The sequence below is a fragment of the Aphelocoma coerulescens genome, chromosome 11, assembly GCF_041296385.1.
Source record: "Aphelocoma coerulescens isolate FSJ_1873_10779 chromosome 11, UR_Acoe_1.0, whole genome shotgun sequence".
NCBI lineage: Eukaryota > Metazoa > Chordata > Aves > Passeriformes > Corvidae > Aphelocoma > Aphelocoma coerulescens.
In genome coordinates this window covers 7,169,545-7,196,426 of record NC_091025.1, presented here as the reverse complement: position 1 = coordinate 7,196,426, position 26,882 = coordinate 7,169,545, and the positions used below count along the sequence as shown (strand labels likewise).

The window sequence follows — 26,882 nt, the reverse complement described above, 5'->3', positions numbered from 1 at the left end:
CTCCGGGCGCGGCGCCGATTGGCGGGCGGCGGCGCGTGCTCGGGGCGGCGGGGCGGGGCCGGGCGCGGAGCCGGCGCAGCCCCGGTGCCGCCGCGCTGGAGGCCGCGGCCGCGGGCTCGGGGGCGATGGGCTCGGGGGCCATGGGCTCGGGGGCCATGGGCTCGGGGGCGGCCGGCGGGCCGGGCCATGGCGCGCCGCTCTGCCCCTGCCCTTCCCCGCCGCCGCCGCCGCCGCCGCCCCCCGCGCCGCGCTGCCCGCGGGGAACCCGCCGCCTCTCGGAAACCGGGGCCGGGACGCGGCGGAGCGAGGGCGCGGCGGGGCGCGGGGGGCTGCGGGCCGCCGCCTCGCTGCCGCACATCGCGCGGGGCCGCGGGGAGGAGGGCGGCGGGCGGCGCAGCCCCTGCCTGCTCGTGGCGCTGCGGCCGCGGAACGTGGAGGCGGAGCGGGAGCGGTTCTTCCGCGCCAGCTTCGCCTACGACCCGCAGTTCGAGTACGCGGAGCCGGTGCCCGCCGCCGTCCTGGACAAGTACGGGGCCGCCTCCGACCGCTTCGTGGCTCAGGTGAGGCGGGGCCGGGTGAGGATGCTCGGCCTGGAAGGAGGAGGAAGAGAAAGGAGGGACCCCAGCCGGCCCGTGGGCTGGTGCGAGGGATGGCAGCGGGATGTGTCCTGGTGGGACTGCTCCGTGGTGGGGCTGGCCAGGAGATGGTGCATGGTCCTAGAATTCTGGAATGGTTTGGGTTAGAAGGGATTTTAAAGACCGTCTAATTATCCCACACACCCTGCCATGGACAGTGACATTTTCCAGTAGATCGGTTGCTCCAAGTCCTATCCAACCTGGCCTTGAGCATTTCCAGGGATGGGGCAGCCACAACTTTTCTGGGCAACCTGTACCAGTGCCTCATCACCCTCACAGGGAAGAATTTCTTCCTAATGTCCAACTTACACTCACCCTTTGTCAATTTAATGCCATTCCCTCTTATCCATGTGTGTGTTTTCCTTCCCAGCTGCTGCCTGATCCCTCTCCCTTTAACACCTTTTGCATCTTGCCTTCAGCACACTCACCCTATGATTTCTTAAACCTGTTCTTAGTAACCTCACCTACCTGCAGCAATGGTACATGCTCCGTGGGTGACATGGGTCATGCTGTTGCTGGGTGATGCTGCCAGCATCCATACCCACTGGCCAGGCTGAATGGGGCTTTGAGCAGCCTGGTCTAGTGGAAGCTGTCCCAGCCCATGGAGGAGGATTGGCACTAAATTATCTTAAATGTCCCTTTCCACCCAAACCAGTCTGTGTTTCTATGATCGAACTGGCTCCTGCTTATGATGACAGCTGTGCTCCATCAGGGACACCTTGCCTGGTATGTTTTTGCACTTGCTGCTGTAGAAATAACTCTGAAGGAGCTGGAGCACATGGGTGACAGCATGGGAAGTGGTCCTTAGCCTGAATGACCTGGCGGTTAAGTCTGGCTTTTTTTTGGGAAGGCCTAAACATTGTCCAGTGTGGTAGCATCCTTAAGGCATCAGCAAACATGGTCAGTAATGATATTAATTGGTGTAGATTCCACTTAAGGAGTCTGTATTATTTTGCTTAACTGTTTCCATGGCTTATACCCTACTGAAATGTTTATGAGTTGCTCTCTGCCATGGGGATGGCACTGAGAAAACAGCTCCTGGTCATTTAACAGGAGAGAAGAGGCAGGAGTGTGCTTTCAGGGTGTTCTGCCCACAAACAAGCCTTTTGTGGATGCAGGAGTAGAGCTGCTCTGTGCCTTCACCTCTTGCTTGGAGCTGGGAGCCTGGCCGTGTCCCAAAACCAGTTTGCACCTGGGAGTGAGCATCCTGCCTCAGGGAAGAGCATCCTTTCTGCCACATAAACAAGTGAGCAGATAAAAACCCCCTCTTATCCTGAATTCAGACTGGCAAGCCAGAGGTGTTTCTTTGCACCTCTCAGTTGGGAATTCCTTGTTCAAATAACAACTTCTTCACTGATTTATTTATTGTTCTTTGAATGTTTACTTATTCCCGCATCACTGCCTGTGTCTCTGCCTGGATTATTATCCAGATGATTCAGGCCCTTTCTGTAAACAGCTTTCTAAGCAGTTTGTCATTCCTGGTGTGTGCCGTACCTCTGCCCCAGATAAAGTGGTGCCAGCGAGGCTCTTGCAGGGGAGACACTCTGACGCCTGCAGACCTCGCCAGCTTTCGGCATTTCCCTCCTGTGTTTTACTCCCGGAGTCGTGCATTAAATGAGTTGCTCAGAGCTCTTTCACCCTGTGCTTTCTCCTTTGGTGCAGCTGGCTTGCAGCAGAGTAAAAGATGGATCATTCAGATTATTTTTCTCTGGGCAGTGCTTTGAATGAGTGGAATTAAGGGTTTGTAACCACTGTGGATTGTGAAAGCTTTTGCAAGAGATATCAAGTGTTGAGTGTTTCTGCCAATGTTTCTCCAAGTGTTCCGGTGACGGTCCGATGGGACAGCATTCATGGCACTGTTCCTTTGCTCTTACCCTGCAGTAACCTCCTTCCAGTCTCTTATTTTGGGAAGCATTTTTCCTTGCCAGCTAACTCTTAGCTCTATAAACTACTTTTCTTTCCAAAGACCTTCATTGATCATAAATAAATGAGACGTTTTGCTAAGTCAGCATCCTTGGACACAAGCACACAAACCAACACCAGCTCCCTGCATGTGCTCTGCATGTACTTGGGGGGTTATTTTATTTTTTTAACAGAAAACTTAAATAAACCAGGAGGACTCTTCCAGCCCCGTGGAGGCTCATCATCCTGGAGATCACATCCCTGGTTTGTCGTGTGAATTTGAGTGGTACCAGCACAGAGCTGGGGCTGGAGGATTTGTTATCCCACTGCATATGGTGGGTGCATGATTTGGGGATGCTCAGAACATTAAACTTGGAATCTCAGGAATTTTGCTTGCCAGGATGTGCTCTGAGGGTTGGGGAAGAACTCTTTGGTTGTCTTACTCCTGGGCACCAGCTGTGCTTGGTTTCTCTTGGCTCAGTGATTTGGGTCCCCTGGGAGGAGAGAGAGCAAGTGGCTGAGCAGAGGTGGGAGGATGAAAGGTCCTTTTTCTGCCGTGGTCAGCTGGAGGTACTGTAAAAATGTGTGTTTTTACACAGTGCTGTAAAAATGAGCCTGATTATTCAGAAAAAAAAACCCAAAAAACTGCACCCCAACCCCCCAGAAAACAAAACAGACAACAGAAGAATTATGCACAGCTTCTCCTGGAAAGACACCATAAGTGATTTGAGAATAAAAACCAGCTGTGAAAACTGTCCAGGGAAGGAAAATCAGGACCTTCTGCAGGGATAGAGGAGGTTGCTGACCAGATGCAGACCTAAAGCCCCTCTTAGGATCATGAATTGTTTAGATGGGTTAAGACCCTTAAGATCAAGTCCAGCTGTTAATTCAGCACTGCCAATCCCACCACTAAACTGCGTCCCCAGGTGCCACATCTACATACTTTAAATACCCCCAGGGATGGTGACTCCACCACTGCCCTGGGCAGCCCATTCTAGTGCTTGACAACCCTGTCCATGAAGAAATTTTTCATAATACCCAACTTAAACCTCCCCTGGCACAACTTGAGCCATTTCCTCTTGTCTTACGGGGTGTTGAATGATTTGAGCACCAGTACTGGTGGTGAGCATCCATCTCCTGATCCTGGGTAACTTCAGGGACTAGGGAGGGGCAACAATTGGTCCTGGGCTGGGAAGCTTGGCAGCAGCCCATCCAGGTTTGCAGATGCAGTAAAACTGCTGGAAAACCTCCAGAACTGGTTGAAAGTCATCTGCTTTGGAATATGTACTAATATAATATTAATATAATATTAATATAATATTAATATATTAATATCTATTCCAATGACGGGAGAAAGTAATGGCTTGAAAATATCCACAATAGAAACACACCTTTTGGGGAGGAAATGTGCTAATAAATGTTCATATTTTATAGATGCTCCATAAATGTTAATGTGAATAATGGAGCACGTGATGCTTTTATTAGAAGGCTGCTGGGTGTGCAGCAGGCTGGTGGTGCTGAGACTCTGTTTGAAGCAGCATCACTGCAGAGGGTGATGAATAGCATCACTGCTGAGCTTAGAATTTAGCCCTGGAGTAAGAAACTCTGGGAGTAAAAAGCAAGCTGAGAAGCCAGAGGTCTTTGTGCAAGCACCAGAGTTTGCAAGGAGAACTGAAAGCAGAAAAGATTGAAAATAATCATGGATTTAACCACACCGCGATGGTGCAGTTTTGCTTCTGCTTTGCCCCATTCCCACAAGAGATGCCTGCAAGGGTGACAAAAAGCAGAAAGAATATGCTGTGGGGTCATGCTGATTGTGTGAAGTGTCCCTCTGTCCTGGTGGCCACCTCCAGCCGGCTCAGTCTCCTTGGTTTTTTAGATCTTGCAAAACCACATCACATTTTAGAGGCGTTAATCAGGGGTTATCTTCACTGGGTTTGTTGCACGTGGGATTTTAGGGTGTATTTATAAGTGGGGAGGTGTTTGTGCTTATGTTTGTACTTTCTGCGTGCCACAGGCCATCAGGATCATTCGTACTGTCCTGGAGAAGTACGGGACCTATGAGAGCTTCGAGGTCGCCACGGGCGGGAGGCTGCTGAGCAAGTGCCAGATCTGGTCTGTGATCCGAAAGTACATGCAGAAGGAAGGCTGTGTGGGAGAGGTAATCCGTGTCCCTCCTTTATCACTTGTAAAATACAGAAAAATATTTATTTTCTGATAAAAAGGACTCAGATTAAGAAATGTTTTGGTTACAAAGAGGAAACTTTTCTCCTCCGAGCAGTGGTGTCCTTTCACCTCCAGCTTCACCATACCCTGGCTTTAGGACATGGGTGCTGGTTCCCCACAAACTTCCTGTGATGTTTTCCATGTGTATCTCCCTTCTGTGCTCGAGAGAGAGGGAGGAGCTGCTGCTTGACTGCGTGGCCATGCCAGGAGCCTTTTGCCATGTGCATGAGGCATCAATTACTGTCAGGAAATCATCTCTTGCTGTTGGCAGTGGGAGGGCAGACTTCGACAGCTGCCTTAACCCACATGTCCTAAAGCAAAGCCAGGGGAAGAGATTTCCTGCTGCCCTGCAAGATGTGCTGCATTGTGGTACTTTGAAACCCCAGGCTCGGGTTTTAAGGCTGGGAAATACGTGGTTAAGATACAACAGTAGCCATGTGGGATGGAGCCAGGGGAGAAGTTCAGCATCTCTTAACCTGGTTTCTCTGCACCCCGCACAGCATCCAGCATGGGACATCCCACAGCTGCCATTAAGGAGCTTTTTTTTCCCCTTATGCCAGCAAGGTGTGGGCAAAACACTTCCACTGTCCTGGGTTCAAGGTCTGAGAAGGATTTCTGGACCTGGCTTTGCATGGGTTGGCTTGCATGGCTCCCTGGGGCTGTTGGCTGCAGGGCAGGGACTGTGCAGTGCTGGCTGGTGTGGGGCTGCTTGGCCAGACTCTATTTCCTACCTCTGATTTTTCACCTCTGTCTCCAAAGAGGGTTATTGATGAGCATTTCTCCAAAGCATCACCTCTCCCAGTGGTACCCAGTGCATTCCATGTATGCAAAAGCAGGAATGAGTGGTCCCCTGAGGTCCCTCCTGCCCAAGGACATTCCTCCTCAAGCACCCTTGGTTAGCCCTGATGCCTCGTGAAGGTGTTCCTGGGATGTGGATTTGGCACCTTGGTCCTCCTAAGCCTTTGCTTGGGACAGAAAGGATTTCTGCAGATGTTTCCCTATGATTCATCTGCCTTTGAGTGCCCAGAACCAGTTCCAATACCCAGCCAAGCAGCTGCCAGTCTTACAGACCTGCACTTATAACTTGATAGTTGAGCTCTCTCTCTCAGGTTTATTAATTGATTAAGTTCAGCTATTCTCTTCTCCATTAATTGAGCTCTGGCTAGGCAGAAAGCCATCGATTTTCTTACATATTAGTGTACAACTGGCATCCTTCCAGCCCTGTGTAATTGTCTCTGTGTTCAGAGCTATTAGGGGTTGGACTCAATGAACCTTGTGGGTCCCTTCCAACTCAGGACATTCTGTGATTCAAGGCAATGCAGGGTTCAGTCACTGTTTGCACATCAGTGTGGCTGTTTTATCTGGAACTTTTGATACGTGCTCTTAAAACAATTAAAGCATTGGTTTGTTCCTTTCTATCCATTGGAAATTTTGCTGGATGTGTCTGGGGTAGGGAAGAGAGAAGGGTTTCACCTGCCCTCGATACAGCGATGTTGGCAGAGCTTGCTCCCTGTACAAGACCAACACTTGTTGAAACTTCTGCATCACTGATAATCTCACACCCTGTCGGGGAACTGGGTGGTTTCAGGCGTGTATTTCCCTCCCTGCACCTCTGTCTCTGATTCCTGACTTTCACCATCTGTGCCCTGTCTGTTCTGCCGTGCCCTTTGCTTCCCTGATATGCACTAATCGTGATGGCTTGCTTAAAAGAGAAGAAACTCGTGTGGGGATAGCAGTAGCCCAGAGCACGAGCAGCTGGTGCATCCCTGCCCACAGGCAGTCCTGGCAGGCAGCGTGGCCAGGCTGGTGGCAGCCACTGCAGCTGCCCTTTGTCCCCAGCACCGATCAGCAAAGGCAGGATCTCGCTTCCAGCACTGCAGGCAGCGCGCTCCTGGGTAAGTGTTCATGCTGAAATTAACTTTGTGCCCTCAAAAGCTGCTTTGTTGGGGTCTGAGCTGCAGATCCTGAAGCTCTTCTGCTTTTCTTCTGACTCAGGACAGACGTGATGCTGCTGGAGGTTTCCATATGCATTTCAGTGGGCTCACAGCTTGCAGCAGAGAACCATCTGGCCCCACTGGTAAGTGCTGCATGGCAATCCCTGGGGTTAAGTGTTGTCAGCCTAAACAGTGTCTCCTGGGATCCCATCAGTGGTGTCCCTCTACCTCTGAGCTGCTTGCTCAGTGTCAGAGGTCCTGAGCAGTGCCAGGTTGCTGGGGAGAGACAGGAACCTACACCCCGGTGCCGTGGGGACCACCAGAAGCCTTTTCTTGGTTCCTTGGGATGAGCTCTTTCTCCATCAGTGCATTCACAAAAGCTGAGCAGAAGCATGGACCACAAGGATGCACTGAGGATGCTGCTCAGAATGAGAGAGCTCACAGACTGAGAGATGCTGCTGCTCCAGGAGAAGGATTTTGGCTGGAATTGCAGCCCTGGTTGTATCTGCAAAGCTGGAGGGTCCCTAAACAAGGCTAGTGGTGCTGCTCAGCAGGATGGGCTGTTGCAGCAGGAGAAGGGCTGCAGTGGGCAGTGTAAGAAGCTGTGGTCTCTGGCAATGCCCAGAGTCCCTTTCCATTGCTCCTGGATGGCTGGTTTTACGCAAGGAGTCAGAGGTGAACTGGCAACTCTTCTCAGCATTGGAGGGATTCCATTCCACGCTGGTATATTTGAACCCAGGTAAGCAGTTGCACTGTAAGTATTTTATGCTGTTTGTTTGCCCAGCAGTGGACTCTGTTAGGTTGCACTTTTGGCTTTCATAATTAATAATAATAATAATAATAATAATAATAATAATAATAATAATAATAATAATAATAATAATAATAAATCTGACTTAAAGCAAACCAATTCAGTCTCCTCTCTTTTTTTTTAATAAGAGAAGAATTGTCATGTAGTAACACGTGCATGTGTTTTCATCCTGAAGAGTGTCAGCTGTGAAATGATAGATGGTTTGTGGAGTTAATAAGTATGTAAGGGATTTTGATTGCTATCCTGAGGTTTGCCACTGCCAAACCTCTGATGCAAGAGTTCCCAGGGGCCATCTCCTCTGGTGATGCTGCCGCTTTGAGTTGCTGCAGATCTGAAGTCAGGTAGTCAGAAAGTGCTGTTTGGCTGGCACATTAACTCATGGAGGGCAGCTCTCTTGGCTCCAGCACCTGTGATAGCCAGGTTTCTCACAATACCAGTTTTGCCTGTATAAAGATGCTGAGTAGTCCTGCACATGAAGTGCCCACATCCCTGCTGTGAATTGTGGGCAGCACACATAGTTCCTCCTGTGAGGGTGGACTGGCATGGACTCATCCTCACTGTTCATGTCTTGAAGCCTCAAATGGGAGAATCTGTGGAGGAATCCATGAAAATTGAGCCAGAGCCTTGGATCCTTCAGGAGATGTTTCTTGGGGGGTGCAGAGCCATTACAATGCTGGTGCTGTTGGGTGTTCAGAGTGGGATTGTTTTGATGGCCAGAGTTACTCCCCCATCCCACTACCAGTGGGGATGCAGAAGGGGGACCAGGCAGGTCTCCAGAGGATGCCCATCCTGTGTAGCCACGGAAGTGTGGGGAGTCCCTGGGAACAAGCTGGGGAGGGTGATGCTGGAGCCAGAGGGATGCTGGAGGAGGCTGCCTGCTCCCCCACAGTGCCTGCTCAGCTTTGTTGGCTGTAAAGAGATTAAAGGAGCTACTTCATCCCCGCATGAGATGATCTCTCTCCTCTCATTATCCCCCCCACCCCCAATGGCTCTTCCTGTCTGCCATTCCTCTGGGGAGCTGCAGCACAATCCAGTGATGGTGCAGCAGTGCCAAATGGTGCCATCCATGGTGTCAGTGGGCTTTTCTGGCCATCTGCCACCATCTCTGCCTCTGCTGAGATTGAAGACCCTGCTGATGGCCATTGCCTCCTCCTTCTTCTGCAGGTGGTGGTGCAGCTCACCGATGATCTCCTGTCCCAAGCAGTGATGATGGTGGAGGACAGCCGGCCCACGCTGGCCATCAACCTGGCCGGAGCCCGGCAGCACTGGCTGGAGGGGATGCTGCGCCACGAGATAGGTCAGTGGGGGGTGGCTGTGGGTGGGGGGCAGAGTGGGGAGATGCTGTGAGCATCGTTGGGGTAACGCCCTGGGGCAAGGCAGTACCCACAGGTCCTGCAAGGAGGGATCCTCGAGGGTGACTCCTGGGCAGGTTTTGGAAGGGGCTGAGGCCACCTGGATCCCTCACTGCGTGCAAAGCAGGGGTGTTGGGCACCCACCTGTTTATCTGTGTCCTGGCCTCCCCTTGGGCACTGGAGCAAACAGATGTCCCATGTCATCATCACCAGCCGAGACTGGAGCAGGCACCGATGGGTGCTGGGATTTGGCCCCAACCCCAGCAACTTGGGATGGGTAGGGTGGGAGTCAGGCTTTCTGGAGCTGTGGCTGATGGCACTCACTCCTGTCCCCCCTCCCCAGGCACCCACTACATCCGGGGAGTCAACAACACCCGCCAGCCCTGGCACAGCTCCGAGGGCCGCAAGCAATACAGCCTGAAGCCTGCCAACCCCACGGAGGAAGGCTTGGCCAGCCTGCACAGTGTCCTGTTCCGCAAGCAGCCCTTCCTGTGGCGGGCAGCCCTGCTCTACTACACCATCGAGCGAGCCAGCCGCCTCTCCTTCTCCGCCCTCTTCCAGGACCTGGAGCAGTATGTGCAGGATGCTGGTGTCCGGTGGGAGTACTGTGTGCGGGCAAAGCGGGGCCAGACGGACACCTCACAGCCAGGTACCACTTGGCGGGTGTGAATTGAGTGTTGGGAGGAATTCTATTTATTTATTTATTTGTTTGTTTTCTTTGTCTGTTTTTTAAGAAAAAACAGAGGGTGGGTATGTTCTGCTACTGTGTGGGTTGAGCATCACCAGTCCTGTAGGTTGTGAGTTGGCACAGGCAGACAGAACAGGCACAAACTCATGGCTAGAACACAAAGAGTAAATTTATTTCCATTACCTTGCTAATCGGGGGAACCCCAGAGCAACACCCAACACCTGGGCAGAGGAACACAAGATCAGAGGATCACCAGCCTGCTGTTCACAGGCTTATCAAGAGTTCCACCCAGGTGCAAGGTCACTTGAGCAATTTGCAATCCTCCAGATCAGTGTTTTGCTTTTAACCCTTTCCTCCCAACACAGCCACAGCAGCCAGTCCCCGCATCCCTCCCCATCCCCAGCACCACTCTCCCTGTCCCATGCGAGCGACTCACACAAGCTCTTGGGGAAGCAGCAGGCAAAGGAGAGGAAAAATGAGCATTACTGTGGATACATCTGGATGCTTGCAGTGGTTTACCCTTAAAAAAATTACTTGGGAAGAAGCGTGAGAGTAATCCAGTGGGGTTGGTGGCTCTCACTGCACCCAGCTGCCTCCCCAGCACTCATCCCTTGGGATCCAGCAGTCCTGAGCCCTGGCACACTTGTGGTCAGTGCCCTCATTCTGGTTATTGTGGTCAGCAAACATTCAGGCAAGTGGAGGGCCGTGGGAAGCCAGGAGCCCTCTCCCAGGCATTTTCTGCTGTTCCAGGCTGTTTCAGTAAGGACCAGGTGTACCTGGATGGGATTCTCCGCATCCTGCGCCATCGGCAGACCATCGACTTCCCGCTGCTGGCTGCACTTGGAAAGGTAACAGCCAGGGTGAGGGTGGGCAGGGAGTGGCTGATCTCACCATCCCATCCCAAAGCTCACTCGGGCTCCCTCGATCTCATGGCTTCCCAAAAACCAGCCCTTGCCTGGCAGCCCTTCAGCTCTTTGCCTTTCCCTGGGCTTACGGGTCTCTGTGTAGCAGGGAAAGGCTGTGCTGGGTAGGATGCAAGGAAGGACAGGACAATCCATAATCCTCTGCAGGAGACCTTTGGGAAGAGGCTTAACCCAGCAGGTTAAGCCTTTCTGGCCCTTGGCCACAGCAGTCCTGCTGTCACCTGTCCTTGCAGTGACCGAAAATTACCAAACCCACAAATCCTTGCAAATCCCACGCCCCCAGCAGCTCTTCCACTGCCTCCCCACAGCCGGAGGGATGTTTGGGCAGTGGGGGGGTGAGCCAGGGGGGCTGCAAGGGGACCAGATGCCCCCCATGGCACCTGCCAGGGTTTAGGAGGGAGGGGACTGACCCCATCTCTGTGCTTCCCGCCAGGTCTCCTATGAAGATGTGAATCGGCTGAAGAAATTCGGGGTCCTGGAGAAGGCCCGCATCCCCCATTTCATGCAGGATCTGGAGCGGTACATGAAGCAGCTGGATCACATTGTCACCACCAATGGCCTGAACGAGGAGGAGCTGGAGCAGCTGCTGCCTGACTGAGGGGCACCCCCTCCAAACCAGCACCCCAAGGGTGTAACTGGTGCTGTTTATTGGGTATTTATTGGGGCTGGAGCAGAGGGCAGAGCCCGAGGCGGGCGCTGTGCATGTACCGCTGTGTAGGGTAGCGCGGCCGAGGGCCCGTGTGGTTGTGTTGATGTGTCCCCTACATCGTCCCTGTGTACTTTGGGGACGGCTGTGTGGCTCCATGTGGCTTTGGGGAGCCAGAGAAGAGGGTTCAGGGGGAGCAAGGGTGGAGCTGGGGCGATGTGCTGGTCCCTGAGTGCAGAAGGCTGTGCTGGGGGAGTTGCAATGGGGGCACGTCTGAAGGGTACTGGGAGTGCTCCCATCACTGCGCGGGCACCTAACTTGGGGCCAGCAGGCGGGGCTGGGGGCTCTGGGCTGTGCCTGGCAGGGAATAAGGGCTGGACTGCACCCACAGATTGCCCTAGGGATGCCTTTTCTGCTCGCTGCCCCTTCCCTCATGTCCCCGACCAGCAGCAGGAAGGACTTTAATCCCCCATTACCAATCTCCGCCCAGCTCTGCACCCCAACTACAGCCACCCTGCCTGGCTTTGAGGACTCAGGGTGGGGATTGGGCTTGATGTTAGGAAAAAGTGTGTAATAAAGGTGATGTAATGGAAAAGACGTGTGGGCAAAAGGTTGTGGATAGCATCAAAAACCAGCCTGGCACCACTGTGAACACCCACTGTGCCTCTTGCTGGCACAGGCAAAGCTGCGTGGTCTGAGCTGGTGCGTCAGGGGCTGGAAGGGGTCATGGAGCGTGACAAACAACATACTGGGCAGGGACATCAGTAAATCAAAGCAGGCAAAAGTAAAAACTGCCGTGAGCTGTTCCTGGTCTCTTAACACATGAGCTCTGCAGCCGTCATGCCCCCCCTGAGAGTAGTCTTAAAAAAAAAAACCAAACCAACCCCACAGCTTCTTGTCTTACATCCCACTGAGCTCCTGCAAAGGTAGCACAGGCGAATCTGTGGCTCCAGTGAGCTCAGGCTAAATCCCAAAAGCTCCAAGTTTGGCTGCAAGCCCTGTTCACAGCATCCCCAGCTGCCCCTCACTCCTGATCCTTCAGGGCAGCTGCAGTTTCTGCACAGGGTGCAGAGGCTATGGCAGGCAGGGCAGCAAAGACCAAGCTTGGGAAAGGGAGGAGAGCACTTAGCTTTGGGGATTCTGCTCCCCTCTGGTCCAGCTCTCCAAAAATATGCTGGCACTTTTCACAGCTCCCCTACACAAACCCACTGCCAGCACGCTGCATTAAGACTCTGCTCTTTAATGTATTATTTCCTCCAACATTGCACTCCCCAACCCTGAACGCGATACATCACTGCTTTAAAAAGATATTTACACACATCCCAGCATCACCCCCTTGTCAGCCCAAGGAGCAAGGCCTCAGTCTGTGCTAAGACCCAACCAGGGGAAGTCTCTTGCAGCCTTTTTGGCGGAATGGCAGCAGTGACAGAGGGCAACAGAGCTACTGTGGTGATTTTGGATTGGTTTTGGTCGCATCCCTGATGAAATAACAGCATGGAGATGGGAGAGGGTGTTGATCTGTCCCCAGGCAGGGCTAGAAGCGCTTCATCTGTCGGCGTTCCTGTCGGCGCTGCTTCTTCTCGTTTGGCTCCTGAGCGGCGGGCGAGGACTCGGCTGTGAACCAGGGCCCCAGGATGTTCACCCACAGGAGGTAGAGAGCGCGCCCCGGAGCCTGCAAAACACACGTGGCACAAACTTGGTCACTCTGGGGACAGTGCTGGCAGAGGGGGTGCTGCGGGCAGCAGAGCCAGTCCTTCTGAGGGGAACAAAGCAGCTGGATCCGAGGCATCTCAGGGTGCACGGAACTTAAAGGCAGTGGCAGGCGTCCAAAATAAATGGCCTGAGTTCATTTCGTGGCTGAGGAACATATACAGTGCTCAGGCTTCATACACGGAAACCCCAGCATCAGGTCTGAATTACCCAGAGGGATCCAACTGTCCAGACATTCCGCCTCTCCTTCCTTTGGAAAATACACCCACATTTCTCTGAATTTATTAAAAAAGCAATCCAGATGGTCTCCAGGGGACAGCCAAATCTAGGCTGCCCTCTGCCAGGCCAGCTAGAGAGAAATTTGTGGGTGAGCACTGAAATGAGATCAAGGACTGAACTGGGATAACTTTCCATGCTCCCACAATTGCCTTCTGTACCTTTGTGGGATATCCTCAAAGCAACTGTGGGATTTTTTAACTAAATGGAGATGTTTTTCTCCTTCTGCACAAGCAGTTTTAGCTGGAGGCACATGAAAAATGTTTCAGGAGCAGAAAGAGTTTGGTGTGTTATGGGGAATGAAAGCCTGTAGCATTTTATCTACCCAGAGGCACAGTGTCCAGCAGATCCCAGCCTTGGTCCACGCTGAATGGCTGAAAAAGCCAAACAAGAAGAAACACTGTTTGTTCCAGACACAGAAAGGCTCTGTGCACCAAGACAGCTTTGATCTGCCTCATGTTGCTTGTTGCCCTTTCATGGGACCAGAGGGAAAGACAAAGGCCAGCCTAGTTTTTGCGTGGTTTACTCACAGGGATCACGACTTCTTTGCTTTGTGTGGCCTCATTTTTAACAAGATTTGACAAAGAGATTAAAAAACATACCAGAAAATAGTTCAGGCCTGAAACAGGACACTGAAATGAAATGGATAAATAATGTCCTCCATATTGAAGACAGGGAAAGACAACAACAGTGCAGAGCAAGATGGGAAACAGCAGGGGCTGGGGCTTACCAAGAGCCAGAAGTACCAGACGTAGAGCGAGAAGCAGCTCAGCACTTGGACTATAGCTGTCAGCAGGATCACATCCTTGAGGTGCCTGAGGGAAGAAAAACAAAGCATTAAGCTTTCATTCCAACCCCTGCCAAACACGGCAGCACAGTCTCTCCTCTGCCAGCACAATCTGTAGCTGCTCTGCCAGCACAGTCTGCACTGCCTCCGGGGAGAGACCCTGCCCAACGCAGGGACTGTCCCTGGGTTTTGTTGTCCCTGCTTTGCCACACACAGTTATCGAGGAGAATCAGAGCAGTAAACAAACAACAACAGCAAAATACTTTGATGAATTAAAAGAGATGAACTCCCTCTGAAAAAAGAACATGGAGAAAGCTGAGGAATTGCTGGGGGTTGGAAATCAGCAACAAAACCACCCCCCACCCCCACAGCTGAAACAGCAGCCAGCACTCACTGATTTGACACCTATCATGACATGAAGTGTAACTGCTCACGACTGGCTGTGCCGAAGGGAGCCATTCCCTGTGCCATTTCACAGGCTGACAGACACACTCGGGGTCACCGCAGGACAAGCACACCGCAAGCTGAGCTACAGCAACAGACAGCTCCTCCTCCCCTCCTGCTTATCTGACTCCGGCTCTTCCATGCCAGCCTGAGGCATAGCTGGGAGCAGCTTTGGAGGGGAATAAGCTGCCCACGCCTCAACCACCACCCTCGGGGGATCTGACACCCAGGAGAGGTAAACAGGTATTAGTTTTTCAACACAAGCCTCGGGGAGTGCCATGAAGGTTTAGAAAAAAGGCCGACTCTCACTCTGGTTAAATCATCTGCTGGAGTAAAAAACCCTTGAGCCACATCCAAGAACGGAGACAAGAAAACAAAGGCAATGGCAAAACCAACATTGACTCAAGACACTGCAGAATCCACCATTAACAGCTCTAGCACAAGACACTAAGGGTTCAGTGACCTCTGGTATTACCAGAGGCCACAGAGGGGCGAAGACAGAGCTCCCACCAAACCCAACTCTCCCAGAGACCAGCAGGATGGGCCATCCTCAACCCCAGAGCAACACAAAGCATCCATTTCAGCCAGAGAAAGCATGAGAGAAATGCCATGAAATCCAGAGTGCTCCAGAAGAAGCTCCAAAGGAGCAGCATTAATCAGCTGCAGCACAGGCAGCTGAGAGGCTGGAAAACATCCACTGCTTTCTGAAGTAACTGCTAGCCTAGGGTGGTTCCCTGATCCCCAGAGAGGTAATTTAGAGGTACAGGGTAAGGATGGGAACTTCAGCTCTGAAGGTTTTGCTTTTAGAAGTCTGCCTCCCGTGTTTTGCATAGCCCATGCCTCAGATAAGCATTAATTCACTGTAATGTGTCATAAACCCTATCCCCAACGGCTCAGGCAGAAAAACCTCTCTGCCTCAGTAGCAAGGGAAGCACATCTGCAACCAGGACTGCAGCAGTGCTATGGCTGTGCCTGTCACCTTTTCACAGCAGGTGCTGGGATCCCTGTGCTGCCTCCTGTCAGTCATTTCCCCTGACAGCCCCATCACACACACAGAGCAGTTATCAGGCACTCTGTCTCAGTGCCTTCCACAACTCCCAGAGGCATCTTCCACAACCAGGAGCACACCTCAAACATCAAACTTCTGTATTTTCTCTCTTTGACTGTCCCACATTGTGTTTCACTAAAACGGTATTCAAAATATTTCGCAATTCCACTCTAGAGAGCCAAACCAGTGTAAAATGGGAGAAAAACACTTAGCTGACCAGCATGGAAATGAAGAGGGGGGGTAAAAGCACCCAGCTCACAAGTCACACCCCTTCTCCTCCTGGCCACCTTGTCCCTTGTCTGAGTCTCTTGCACCAGACATCTCAGTCACTCCTGCTGCAGGCAGAAAAGGTACCATTCCACCAACACAAACACATGATGAGAGCTCATTCTGTGCAGGTTCTGTTCTCCACTGCCTGCTGATAACATCCCCAAGCAAAAATCAAAACTTATATTAATAAAACTATATACATCAATGTATGACCCTGACAGCATGAGAACACCTGACACAACACAGAGGGCTCAGCTGGAAATAAGGCCCCACTGTGCTTCTTCAAAAGCCTGGCAGCAAGGGAAGGACAGAGATAAACCTGGAACTGCAGGCCAAAGACACGGGATGAGGAAGCCAAGGACCCCAGCACCTTGCTGAGCACACACTGAAGATCCCCAGCACAGGCTGGACCAGCAGAGGCTGAGGGCAGGGAGGACAGAGAGCAAAGCCCAATGTTTCCACAACTACCTGGCAGTTTTCTATAACTAGTTTGAGGCTCACTGCTGGAAAACACGTAAATCTAAAGGTATTTCTCCTGTACCAGTGCTGCTGTCTCCTAATTTTATTTAGCAGCGCTTTGCAGGAATTACTAGTGTGTTTCCTACAATACTGTGGCATTCCTTGACCAAGAAAAAGACAGTTTTGCCAAGAACACTGGACAGGCAAACACTTGGTGCTGTCTGCAGAGAGACATGAAGAATGCACAAGCATGGAGCACAGAAATGGCTGAGGAGGTGACAGGAGCTGGCTGAGATAGAGGGGAGAATTTTTAGTGTGTAGAGTATTTCAAGACACGATGAGTTTGCAGCCAGGATGGGGTAACTGGCAGCATGTGCCCTTCTGCTCTGTCAAGCATTACCTGCAATGCTAGTTTAAAAAGAAAATACCTATCACTGTGTGCTGCAGCAGTGTGCACGTCAGTGCTGTTTGTTAACTGAAAGATGATTGTAAACTGCTCCTGCTGAACCCTTTGTAATCCCTTACCTCTACAGCTCAGCCCTATGGACAGTGACCATGCCAGGCTGACACACCCACGTGGTGGCTCCTGACTGGGGCACACCAAGCCGAGTATTCAGGTAATAAGGACAGTTAAGGTACACTCTCAGAAAAAATGGCTACAGACTTCCAGCTCCCCTCATGCCCATGCCAGTGGGCAAGCTGAGGGGGGGAGCTGAGGCCCAGCCTTCTCCTCGGGGGCCTCTCCTGGCTCTCCGTGCACGCTCAGGCAGCAGGTCCTGCTCACCTGGACTCGTGTGGGTGTGGACACTCACTCTGCCATCCCCTGCTCCATATTCAGGTCAATTCCCCCGTCAGCAAGGCTGCCATCGTCTGTGAAAGACGGCTTTGCCATGGAGTTCATGGACCGGTAGCTGGTGCCGTAGACCACCAAGCTGAAAACGAACGCGACCTGCAACAAAGAAACCGCTGTCAGCCGCGACAGCCACGACCCCGGGGGCCTGGGTGCCATGAATGAACCCCAGCCCAGGTGCCCCCGCCGGGGCAGAAGACGGTGCCCGGCACTCACCCACGTCCAGGCGGAGGCGGCGGAGGAGAAGATGACCAGGTTCACCACGGCGTAGATGGCCTGCGGAGAGAGCACGGCACGGCTTTCCCTGTCTGCCCGCTCCCGCCCCGGCCCGGCCCCGCGCCCCGCCGGGCTCTCCCGGCCGCACTCACGGAGGCTCCCAGGATGATGCGGAGGTAGAAGCGCAGTGTCTCCCGGTTCTCCTCGAATATCTGCTTCTTGCCCTTGGTCCCCGCCTTCCCCTTGGGCTGCGGAGCCAAGAGAGGCGGTCAGCGTCTCCCCGGAGCCCCGGACCCCGTAACCCCGGCCCCGCACTCACCGCCATGGCCGCGTCGGCTCCGCGCTCCGCTTCCCGTGACGCGGCGGAAGCGGCGGGACAGAGCCCGGGGCCGGCGGCCGGGCCCGCCTCGGGCCGGGAGGGGACGGCCCTGCCTCGGGGCCCTCCCACAGAATCGTAAAATAGTGACGTTGGAAGGGGTCGTGTGGTCAACATCTCTGCTCAAGCAGGGTCATTCCAGAAATGGGTTTTGAATATCTCCAGTGAGGGAGACGCCACACCCTTTCTGGGCAACCTTTCTGTTCCTTTGTGTTATTACCCGCACAGCGAAGAAGTTCTTCCTCATTTTCTTGTGGAACTTCCTGTGCATCAGTTTCTGCCCGTTGCCTCTTGTCTTTTTGCTGGGCACCACCGAGCAGAGCCTGGTCCGTCCTCTGACACCTCCCTGCAGATACTGACAGACATTGATGAGGTCGTCTCAGTCGACTCCTCAAGGCTGAACAGCTCCCTCACTTTCCTCCTAAGAGAGATGCTTCAGACTCTTAATCATCTTTGTTGCCTTCCGCTGGACCCGCTTTGGGAACTCTTATGTTTCTCTTGTACTGAAGAGCCCAGACTCACGTTCCCCTCTGTGGGCCTGGGGACACACACGTGCCAAGTCCTCGGGGGATTTCTCTGCTTCCCATCCCCTGGGAACCTCAAGGCCTTTCCCCAGCCCGACCCTGCGCAGCCAAAGGATTTGGGGTGCTGGTGTCAGCCCTTCCTATTTCAGCTCCTCTCACAGCCCCTTGGCCCGCCTGTGCCCATCACCTCCCCTTGGCCCTTGGAGGTCTCCCACAGCACTCCAGCTGTGCCAGGGTCCTGCACAGCCTTTGGCCTGCATTCACCATAGCTTGGCTGCCTCCTGGGAGATGGTTTGACACGAGGTGAGAGCTGGGGCTGCAGACCCTGGCCCTGCAGGGCAGCAGCCTCACAGACACTTTGCCAGCCTCATCTTCCCATGTAACAGCCTCTGTAGGACCAGAATGCTACCCTCCAAGCTGGAAGCCCCAGAAGCACCAGCAAGATCTGAGCCTGTCCAGCATATGACTGGGACTATCCACAGTGCTCCCAAGCCTTGCTAGGCTGGAAATGGCCTTAGCTGTAGTCTTAGCTGTAGGGAACTCAACTCTGAGCACATGCCTCAACACCAGGAACAAGATTCTCTTGCCAGCCGTCCTCCCAGCTTCTTCTTCGTGCCCAGCTCCCACAGTGCTGCCATCCCAGCCTTATGCACTTCGGCCCCTTTTGACCCTCAGTCAGTCTGAGCCCTTCCCCAAACCTTTGGAAAGGACACAGCTCTGAGCTCTCCACAAGCGTTTATTGTCCCAATACACAGGAGGCAGAGGCACGGTTGGATCCTTGCTGACCTGTGGCTGTTAGCACAACACCCTTGGGAGAAGCTGCAGGCACGAGGAGGTGCAGGGCACTGGGATGGGGGCTGTGGGGCTGGGGAGGAGGTAGCTTGTCGTGGTGCAGTAGTGCAGCAGCATGGCTGAAGTGTGCAAGTATCTGCCCCAGGTGGGGGAAGGCACCAGGATTGGCACGATGGGCAGACGGGGGTCTCCTCCTCACACCAGGCCCAGATGAATGGTGCTGGGAAAAGGGGGCTTGTACCCTAAACACCCCCATTTCAGGACAGTGCAGAGGGCTCAGCAAAAACACCTTTCAGTGCAGGAGGGACATGGCAGGGCAGGCACATCATGCCCTGGAGATGCCATCTGCTTGACAAACTCAATGGAAAGGTGCGTTCTAGCCTTTTTCTAACCACTTTGTTGTCCAGAAAGGATCCCCTACAATGACGGTGAAAGTGAGGCAGTGCAGATTCGTACCTTTGTAGTGTTACTCGCCCTCCAGCTATCCCAGGGCTGCCTGTACCTTTATTCCTGCCCACATCCTTACCCTCTCTGCCCAAAGCCTGGCTGAAGTGTGGGGGAATGAGTGCCACCACAAAGGGGTTTGACTGTTGGTATTTCATCTCACCCTGCCCATGGCAGTGGGACAGAACAGCCAGGTCACCCCCCTTGAACAGGAGGCTGATGCTCGGTAGCTCATTCCCATGCTCTTGCAGGAGAGCAGAACACAGGCAGGGAAGGGTGGGACACCCAAGCCCCCAGCTAGCACCTGGGCTTGTCCCTTTGGGCCAGAGATGAAGGACAGAGCCTGGAAGGAGGGGTTTGATTTTGAGGGGCATAGAGGGTGGGGACAGGGCACGGGGAGGAATTCACTGCTCTGCATGGCTGAAGTCATAGCAGAAGTTTAAGTTGCTGGGGGGCTTTGGGACAGGAGGGGGATTGTCGGGAATGCTGATGTTCTCCAGGTCCAGCAGCCGCAGCTTGAGCTCCATGGACAGCAGGACATCGAGGTCTGTTTGCGTTCGCTCACTTGTCATCTCCTTGCCCAGGAGCACATTCAGCCCATCTGTCCAGAGGCAGAACTGGGGAAGCAGAGCACGGGCATGTCTGGCACCAGCCCTGGGCATCCAGAGAGCCCATCTCCCCCCTGCTGTAGCTTCCACCCCCAGGGACACACACGACTCCCTCCCCTGCCTGCTGTCCCCTGGCAAGGACATCTCTTGGCCCCAGTGGGCCCTTGGAGCTCACCTCGTACCGGGTGGGGGCAATGAAGTTGAGGCAGTATTCCTCCATGTCGTGCACAATGGAGAAGGCCAGCTCCAGGACATCCTGCAGGGACAGCACAGGGAGTAGCCAGCTGCTCAGCTGGACTCCTCCCAGCCGCGGCGGGGTTCAGGGCAGGAACTGCCCCCAGACTCCTCCTCCGCACTCCAGGAGACCCAAGAGGTCTCTGTCCATGAAATCACCCAACTTGCCACCATCCACCCAGCCCCAAAACCCATCCCCAGCTGGGCAGGATGCAGTGTGAAGTGCTGACCTTGTTCTGCTTCCCGGAGCTCTTCTCCTTTGTGTGTGGACACTCTTTCCCCACCAGCAGCATCTTCATGTCTGCCACAGGAACTGGGGCAAGTGGAGGAGCTGTGAGTTCCCTCTCCCTCTTCCTGTCCCCCTCCTTCAGGTCCCCAGTGCGCAGAGTCCAGTACAACCCAAGTGTGGGGACTCACAGCCATCCACGGCTTGGGGTGGGGGGCTCAAGCCACTCTGCAGCTCCCTTTGGGAAGCCAGTCTGCCCCAGCCTAACTCCCACAGCTCCCAGTCCCACAATATCAGCAGACACTGGGACAGCTGCATAGCAGCCAGGCAGAGGGGCAATTCCACCTTCAGGCAGTCTTAAACCTGGGGGTTATCAAAGGGCTCCCCTCCCTCCTTCCCAGTCTCTCTCCATCACCTACTTTTCTCTGGTAGGCTCTCGATGGGGGGAGACTGCACCCCCTCCTCCACATCCCCATAGTGCAGCACCTTGTGGTTGGGGGACAGGCGGCAGTACCACAGCTTGTCTGCAGCAGAAGAGCCACAGGAAATGCTCAGCCTCCCTTTGCAGAGATGCCCTTCCCAAGGGGGATGGAGCTGCCCCCTTATCAGCACTCCCCATTTCTCCCAGCCCACGGGTTAGCCCACACCAGCTGTCCAGGGAGTCAAGCATTCTACTCCCACAGATTAAACGGGACTTCCCCAGTGGCAGGGGACATGGGAATAAGCCTCTGGCCCCCTCCCAGGCCCCCCACCCTGCAGCACGGGTCTGGCACCCACCCTGCCTGCGGCGGCTGCTGATCTTGCGGAAGAGCGTTCCCTCACAGAGGTGCAGCAGGCGCTGCTGTCGGATCAGCTCCAGGAGCTCTGGCTTCAGCTTCTCCCTCAGTTCCCTGGGGTGAAAGCCAGCAGAAGAGGAGCACAGCCATTTCAACAGGTGCTCGCTGACCTCCCAGCCCCACAGCATTGTCCCTGCCTCAGGCGCCCACCACAGCCCACTCACAGCACGGGCACAGCCAGCGTCTCCTCCTGGTGCAGCCGCTCCGTCTGCCGCAGCTTCAGGATCTCGCTGTAGTTCAATGCATTCACTCTGGTCTTGAATAGCTCCAGGGATGTGGGCTTGAGGGACAGGGTCCTGGTGATCTGCTCCCGCACCACCTGCATCACCTGCCAGGCCCAGGACACCAACTTCAGTTTGGCTACGCTCTCCAAATCCCTGAATTTGTGCTCCCATCCAGGGAAGAAGCATTCCCCCTCACTTTGTCAAAGTCCTCCTGGGTTGCTCTCATCTCCTTCCAGGTCTTGTTCACCAGCTGGATGCAGATGCAGAATAGCTCTTCAAAGAAATGATCCTGCCCGAAGAACATAGGGTAAAAGGCCTGAGCCGTCTCCGAGCCTGTGGTGAGAAGGACAGATGATGCCAGACTCCCCGGTTTTTCCAGGGGATTTAAGTGTCCAGGGGAACCTGGGTATTTCCCAGCCCTACATCCCCTTTCCATGCTGTTGGTCATGCCAGAGCCTGGTGGCCACATGGATGCAGTCCCCTGCCCCGGCAGCTTGTCCCCCAAGCAGCAGGGCAGGGAGGACAAGCTTGGGCACACGTACACGGCTCTCCAATGTGCAGGATCTCGCAGAGGATCAGGGTGAGCTGGATGCTGCTTCGAGCAAAGGGACATTCGTGTTTGTCTTCCCGGCTGCTGTTCTCGAGGACAAACTGGAGAAGAGGGCCATGACCTCATGTTACATGGACTTGGAGGGCTGCCCCAACAGTGGGTGTCAGACATGCCATGCTCCTCCTGCATTCCTAGTTGAGCTGTCCCCCCCGACAGGAAAAGCCATCCCTAAAAAAGTGATCCACTCTTCCCAAAATCCAGCCCCAGCCTCCTCCTTCCCTTGTGGCAGTGTGGGAGCTGGTCACAGGCACTGCGGGTTGGAGCATGGCTCACGCCCTGCTTGTTTTGCCCAAATTGCCCCAGTTTGCTTAAGGCCTGGAAACCAAGCTGTGAGCAAACCCCTAAAAATTATGGGGACCCTTCAGAGGGACTGGCCTCAAATGGCTTCTCCTATCCACAGGGAGGACTCGCCTCCATCTGAGAGCAACAGTAGGACACTTGCCTGGCTGTGGCCAAGGACAGATCACAAGAAAAGGAATAGAAGGTAGAGATCCACCAGCCCCTCTCCACCAGGGAGTTCCCTGGGAGAGCACAGCACCCACCCTGCTGTAGGCATTAGGGGTGTTCCTGGAGAAATACACCATGTTGTCCAGGGCAAGGAGTCCTGGTGGGGCACGGCGCAGATCCTCTGCAGGGTTGCTGTTGTTCTAGGAGGACACAGAGGATGCAATTTAGCAGCTGCTGCTTTGTTCTTCGAGCAGCAGTGTCTTCCCAACACAGCCACGGGGCTGGCCTTTGAGTCCCAGCAGCTCCACAGCACTCGCTGTTCAGGAGTCCCGAGGGAGCAGAAGGGAGATATGGCATGGTGGTCCATCAGCATCAACAGGGATATTAGGCTTAGGGGAGCCATCAGAAGGTGCCACCAAGGCCATGTGGTGGAGCCAGCATGGGGCTGGGGAGGGGATGCAGGGGGGACGCACCATGAAGCCCAGCTTGCGGAATTCCTTGGCACACAGGGATCGCCGGCGCTCGGTGCTGAAGCTGCCAGTGGGCACCTCGCTCTCTGACTCAAAGGCAGTTTGGCGCAGGGACTGGAGGAGATCCCGCTGTTCCTGGAGGGAGAGCGGAGAGAAGGGGATGCTGGTGAGCCCCACAGAAGCAGGTTCTCCCAGGACAAACACAAATGTGTTGGGTTCACCCAAATGTGAACTACTTCCACAGGTGGAAGAGACCAGGTCCAGACTTGCAAGGACAGTACTCCCAGACCTGTGAGTAGGGATCCATGGATGTTTTCATGCGATGCTCGCACAGGTTGAGGCTGACAGACTGCAGCACGTAAAGGTAATGGGCCATCTCATCCCCCAGTGGCTCGGAGCTGTGGATGATGTTCTACAGGAGATCACAAGATAGAAGGTTCCCCCATGCTGCTACTTCCAGTCCAAGCACAGGACCCAACAGCCAAATCCCAGCAGGTCCTGCTGCTCAAAAGGGTGTTGGGAAGTGGGAAGCTCCCCTTGGGGTTAGGCAAGACCTGTATGCACTGAACTGCAGGCAGATGGGGGTGCAACCCTGGGCACGTGGGTGCCAGCAGAGCAGCACCCACAGGCATTATGAAGGAAGGGGTATGGGGCACACAGGCAACCCAGCCAAGCACGGTCATCAAAGGTTGGGGCTCAGGGGACAGGGCCTGGGGAGGAAGGACAGAGAATGAAGCACAGAGCAGACCCTTGCACAACCCCAGCTCCTCACCTTGTGGATAAACTGCCTGAGGTTCTTCTCCCTCAGATAGTCCATCATGTCCTAGGAAAAAAAAGGCTGTGAGATATTCCCCAGCTCAGCACTCCACCATTTCCCCCAAAAAGGAGGAGGCGGAGTAAGGACACAGACTTTAAACATCTCTGGGCTCTTCTTGCAGCCCTGCCATCCCAAAGAGCACAAACCCCACAGCAGAGGACCCAGCTCCCCAAGGTCCCATCACAGGGATGCCCAGACCCCTGAGAGCTCAGATGTGCCAGAGGCTGGGCCATCACAATCACTGTGCCACCACCAACTGTGATACTTCTGTCATTTGAGACAAAACTCCTGACAGCTGAGGGCTCTCAGCAGAGCACCCCGGTGACAGAGGCACTGTGGTGCCTGACTCTGCAAAGCCACCACCCTGCCATGGTGCCCCTCACCCGCCGCTCAGTGTCGGTCGCGCTCAGCAGCAGCGCAATGAGCAGAGCCATCGCCTTCAGCTGCAGCTCGGCATTTGTCCTGTGGGAGGAAGAGCAGGAGCATGTGAGAGTCACCAGCTCTGAGGACGGGGGCAAATGGTGCTCTGGCCTCTCCACTTACGCCTGCAGGTGGGTGAGAAGACGGTCCAATGTCACTTCTTTTTTGACCAGCTCAAAGAGGAGGCGACTGGTAGGCACCATATTCTCCAAGATAGACAAGGAGAGCTGCTGGATAGATGCATCCACTGCATTCATGTTGACATAACTCACTATCTATGAGACACAAAACCATCTGTCAATGGCAGGCTGAGCCTGGGGCACAAGGACGACAGGGAATCCCACAGGCACAAACTGTGGATACTGTAGAAGACTCTTACCTTCTTGATGAAGACTGTACTAAGATTTTCCCAGGAAACAAAGTCATGCTCCATCAGCTCTGTGAAGGCTTTCAGGGTGTGAGCCAGCATCTCCCCTGTACTGAGGGACAGATGAACAAATACAGTGAGGATGGCTCCAAGTACCCCACTCCCATCCTACAGTGGTGTCTGTGCAATTGAACATTGGTGGGCATGTTAGAAACAGCTAGAGAGAAGAGCAGTGAGCAGGAGAAAGGAAAGAGACTGTTGGGTAAGAAAACAGACTGTCACTTAGTCATCCCAGGAACTTGACTTCCCCAGGAAGTCAAGGCAGAGGAATTTCAGTAGTTGGAAAGCTGCATCACTATGGTACAAAGATCACTGCAGACAAGCCCTCGGGAAAGCTGAACCACCCCATATCTCTCCCCCAGCTTCCAAGAAATGTGCTGTGTTGCTTGGTTCCACATTCTCTGTGTGACAGGAGCTCAGGGGAGCTGCACCATCACATCCTGAAAGAGTCACACAGGCGCTGGTATTTGGCAACCAGGGTGTTTTTGAGATCCCTGCAAATCTCTTGCAGCTAAAACCTCAAGACAGAGGGATCATTCAGGGTGGCAGAAATGAGGAACAGCACTGGGGGCCAAGATGATCTCAGGAGGTTTCCTGGTAGCAAACCCCATGAGGCTACAGATAACCCAGCCAGAGAAGGGATGGAAGGTTCAAGTCTGGGCACATTCACAAGGAGTCAGGACTGCATATCCCTGGGGACCTTCCCCCCGGCTGCCAGCGTGCAGGGACACAGCCACAGTACAGGCATCAACAAGTCAGGAACACAAAGAGTCCACTCCAACGCCCAGCTTGGAGCTCATGCAGCATTAGCAAGGGAGAAGAAAAGGCAAGGAGTGCAAGGAAAGTCCCGTCCTGATACTCACTCATTTCCTTCTTCCACAATAGAGTAGATTTGCTTCAAGCCATTCCTGCTGATGAACTCTTGAGCAAAGGTAACATCCTGGGAGAGGCCTGCAAGCTTCTTCAGTGAGTCAGTCTTCACATCCACATTCTTGCTCTGGATCCCAGTGTATAACCGCTGTGCTTCTTGGTCCTACCAGGAAGAAAAGAATCAAGCCAAAGGGGCTCATCGAAAGACAGTGAGAAGCTTGAAGGTGGCTGTAAGAGTTGAAGTGCAAGTTTTGGAAGGAGTCTCAGGCTAGAGCAGCCCCAGTGAGGAGCTGGACCAAGAAACAGAGCCACCAGAGCAGAGACCAGATGGAGCTGAGGATGGAGGTCAAACTGGCATGACACCAAGAACACTTGATGAGTTGGCCCATGCATCCAAAACATTTCAGGATATTTAGTTTCTCTTCAAACTCCCCCAAGCTCTGCCAAGGGAAAATGAAGGTTGAGACATGTCTCCTGCCTGTATTATTTCTGCTGGGTCTGAGGCACAGAGAAGAGCCATCATGAGCTCAAGTCACCAAGGGAGTCACAAGCAGAGGGCTTGGAGCACCCACTGCAGGGGCACATCCCACCAGAGCACGCAGCGGAGGAGGAAATAGGGGGGCAGAGGGATGTACCGGGGAGGTGGTCAGCCGTAAAATGCTCCCGTTCTTAATGTCCCTGCGGTTCTGAAAGGAGAAAAGGAGCCGGTGAGCCGGTGGGCGCTGCAGCGGCGGGGTCGGGGGCTGGGAGGTGTCTCACCGACTCGGTGATGTAGGTCTGCCGCCCGTCCGCGTACTGCAGGGCGTAGCGCTCGGCGTTGGGCAGGCTCCACCTGCGGCCACGGGCGGCCGGTCACAGCCCCGTTCGGCTGGTGCCGGCAGCCACCGGGTCACCGCAGCCCGGCCACGGGCTGTCAGGACCTGTCACGGCGCGGTGGCAGGCAGCGAGGGCGGTACTCACGCATCACAGACGTCCTTGAGCACTGAAGCGAGCGGCTTGGTCTGCGAGAGGGAGGCCGGCCGTGAGCTGGGGTGGGGGGCCCGGGGAGGGGTGCGGGGGTGCCGGGCAGTACCTGCTGGAGCTCGATGAGCTGCGGGATGGCTCCCACCATCTGGATGGCGATCTTCACCACGTCCTTGGGCGGCGGCATGGCTCCCGCGGCCGCTCCGCACCGCCGGCAGTTCCGCGTTGCTGCCGCCGCCGCCTCCCCTCACGAAGGGCCAGGCCGCCGCACCGAGGCCTTGTGCCACCACCCCAGCCCCGGGCAGGCCCGGCCCCCTCACCTGAGCTGACGCGGGTGTGGCAGGACCCACCTCCGGTAGCAGGACAGGGCCTCCTGCTGGGAAAGGGCCCGGCATCCCGCTTCCCAGGGAGCCCCAT

General features: G+C 54.4%; 3 protein-coding genes across 9 annotated transcripts; 1 reads left to right on the top strand and 2 right to left on the bottom strand.

The window, feature by feature from the left end:
• Positions 1-155: 155 nt before the first annotated feature.
• MATCAP1 (microtubule associated tyrosine carboxypeptidase 1) lies at positions 156-11,712 on the top strand. Of its 3 annotated transcripts, XM_069026646.1 has the most exons (9): positions 505-560; positions 1,754-2,872; positions 4,555-4,698; positions 6,474-6,658; positions 6,759-6,840; positions 8,673-8,805; positions 9,204-9,509; positions 10,299-10,396; positions 10,905-11,712. In XM_069026646.1, the coding sequence occupies exons 2-9, from the start codon at positions 2,870-2,872 to the stop codon at positions 11,067-11,069; spliced, it is 1,116 nt and encodes a 371-aa protein (XP_068882747.1). In that variant the 5' UTR covers positions 505-560; positions 1,754-2,869; the 3' UTR covers positions 11,070-11,712. The 3 variants fall into 3 exon arrangements, with proteins under 3 accessions (XP_068882745.1, XP_068882747.1, XP_068882748.1); XM_069026647.1 differs by lacking the exon at positions 505-560 and having other exon boundaries at positions 569-2,872; positions 6,540-6,658; XM_069026644.1 differs by lacking the exons at positions 1,754-2,872; positions 6,474-6,658; positions 6,759-6,840 and having other exon boundaries at positions 156-560.
• Positions 11,713-12,341: 629 nt separating this feature from the next.
• TMEM208 (transmembrane protein 208) lies at positions 12,342-17,603 on the bottom strand. The gene is made up of 6 exons (XM_069026650.1): positions 17,497-17,603; positions 17,330-17,425; positions 17,178-17,237; positions 16,924-17,060; positions 13,834-13,918; positions 12,342-12,789 (listed from the first exon to the last, which is right to left on the bottom strand). Exons 1-6 carry the CDS (start codon positions 17,500-17,502, stop codon positions 12,652-12,654), a joined length of 522 nt encoding a protein of 173 aa, XP_068882751.1. The 5' UTR covers positions 17,503-17,603; the 3' UTR covers positions 12,342-12,651.
• A 1,192-nt stretch (positions 17,604-18,795) lies between these two features.
• ELMO3 (engulfment and cell motility 3) lies at positions 18,796-26,774 on the bottom strand. 5 transcript variants are annotated; one of them, XM_069026639.1, is made up of 20 exons: positions 26,575-26,773; positions 26,463-26,503; positions 26,262-26,334; positions 26,138-26,188; positions 25,496-25,665; positions 24,585-24,684; positions 24,329-24,480; positions 24,169-24,247; positions 23,741-23,791; positions 23,258-23,380; positions 22,972-23,103; positions 22,594-22,698; positions 21,984-22,092; positions 21,638-21,774; positions 21,382-21,545; positions 21,159-21,271; positions 20,801-20,905; positions 20,386-20,468; positions 20,097-20,177; positions 18,796-19,930 (listed from the first exon to the last, which is right to left on the bottom strand). In XM_069026639.1, the coding sequence occupies exons 1-20, from the start codon at positions 26,650-26,652 to the stop codon at positions 19,718-19,720; spliced, it is 2,160 nt and encodes a 719-aa protein (XP_068882740.1). In that variant the 5' UTR covers positions 26,653-26,773; the 3' UTR covers positions 18,796-19,717. The 5 variants fall into 5 exon arrangements, with proteins under 5 accessions (XP_068882740.1, XP_068882741.1, XP_068882742.1 ...); XM_069026640.1 differs by lacking the exon at positions 26,138-26,188; XM_069026641.1 differs by lacking the exons at positions 21,984-22,092; positions 22,594-22,698 and having other exon boundaries at positions 21,638-21,730; positions 26,575-26,774.
• Positions 26,775-26,882: the final 108 nt, after the last annotated feature.

Coding starts and splice junctions, on each gene's coding strand:
- TMEM208 (XM_069026650.1), bottom strand. Junction 17,238..17,329: donor GCATCATCCTGGGAGCCTCC/GTGAGTGCGGCC, acceptor CTCTCTCCGCAG/GCCATCTACGCCGTGGTGAA. Junction 17,061..17,177: donor CCGCCTCCGCCTGGACGTGG/GTGAGTGCCGGG, acceptor TCTTTGTTGCAG/GTCGCGTTCGTTTTCAGCTT.
- MATCAP1 (XM_069026644.1), top strand. CDS start 156: ATGGGCTCGGGGGCGGCCGGCGGGCCGGGCCATGGCGCGCCGCTCTGC. Junction 561..4,554: donor CCGACCGCTTCGTGGCTCAG/GTGAGGCGGGGC, acceptor TGCGTGCCACAG/GCCATCAGGATCATTCGTAC. Junction 8,806..9,203: donor GATGCTGCGCCACGAGATAG/GTCAGTGGGGGG, acceptor CCCCCTCCCCAG/GCACCCACTACATCCGGGGA.
- ELMO3 (XM_069026639.1), bottom strand. CDS start 26,652: ATGCCGCCGCCCAAGGACGTGGTGAAGATCGCCATCCAGATGGTGGGA. Junction 21,775..21,983: donor CCTGCACATTGGAGAGCCGT/GTACGTGTGCCC, acceptor TTCTCACCACAG/GCTCGGAGACGGCTCAGGCC. Junction 21,546..21,637: donor CCCAGGAGGACTTTGACAAA/GTGAGGGGGAAT, acceptor TGGGCCTGGCAG/GTGATGCAGGTGGTGCGGGA.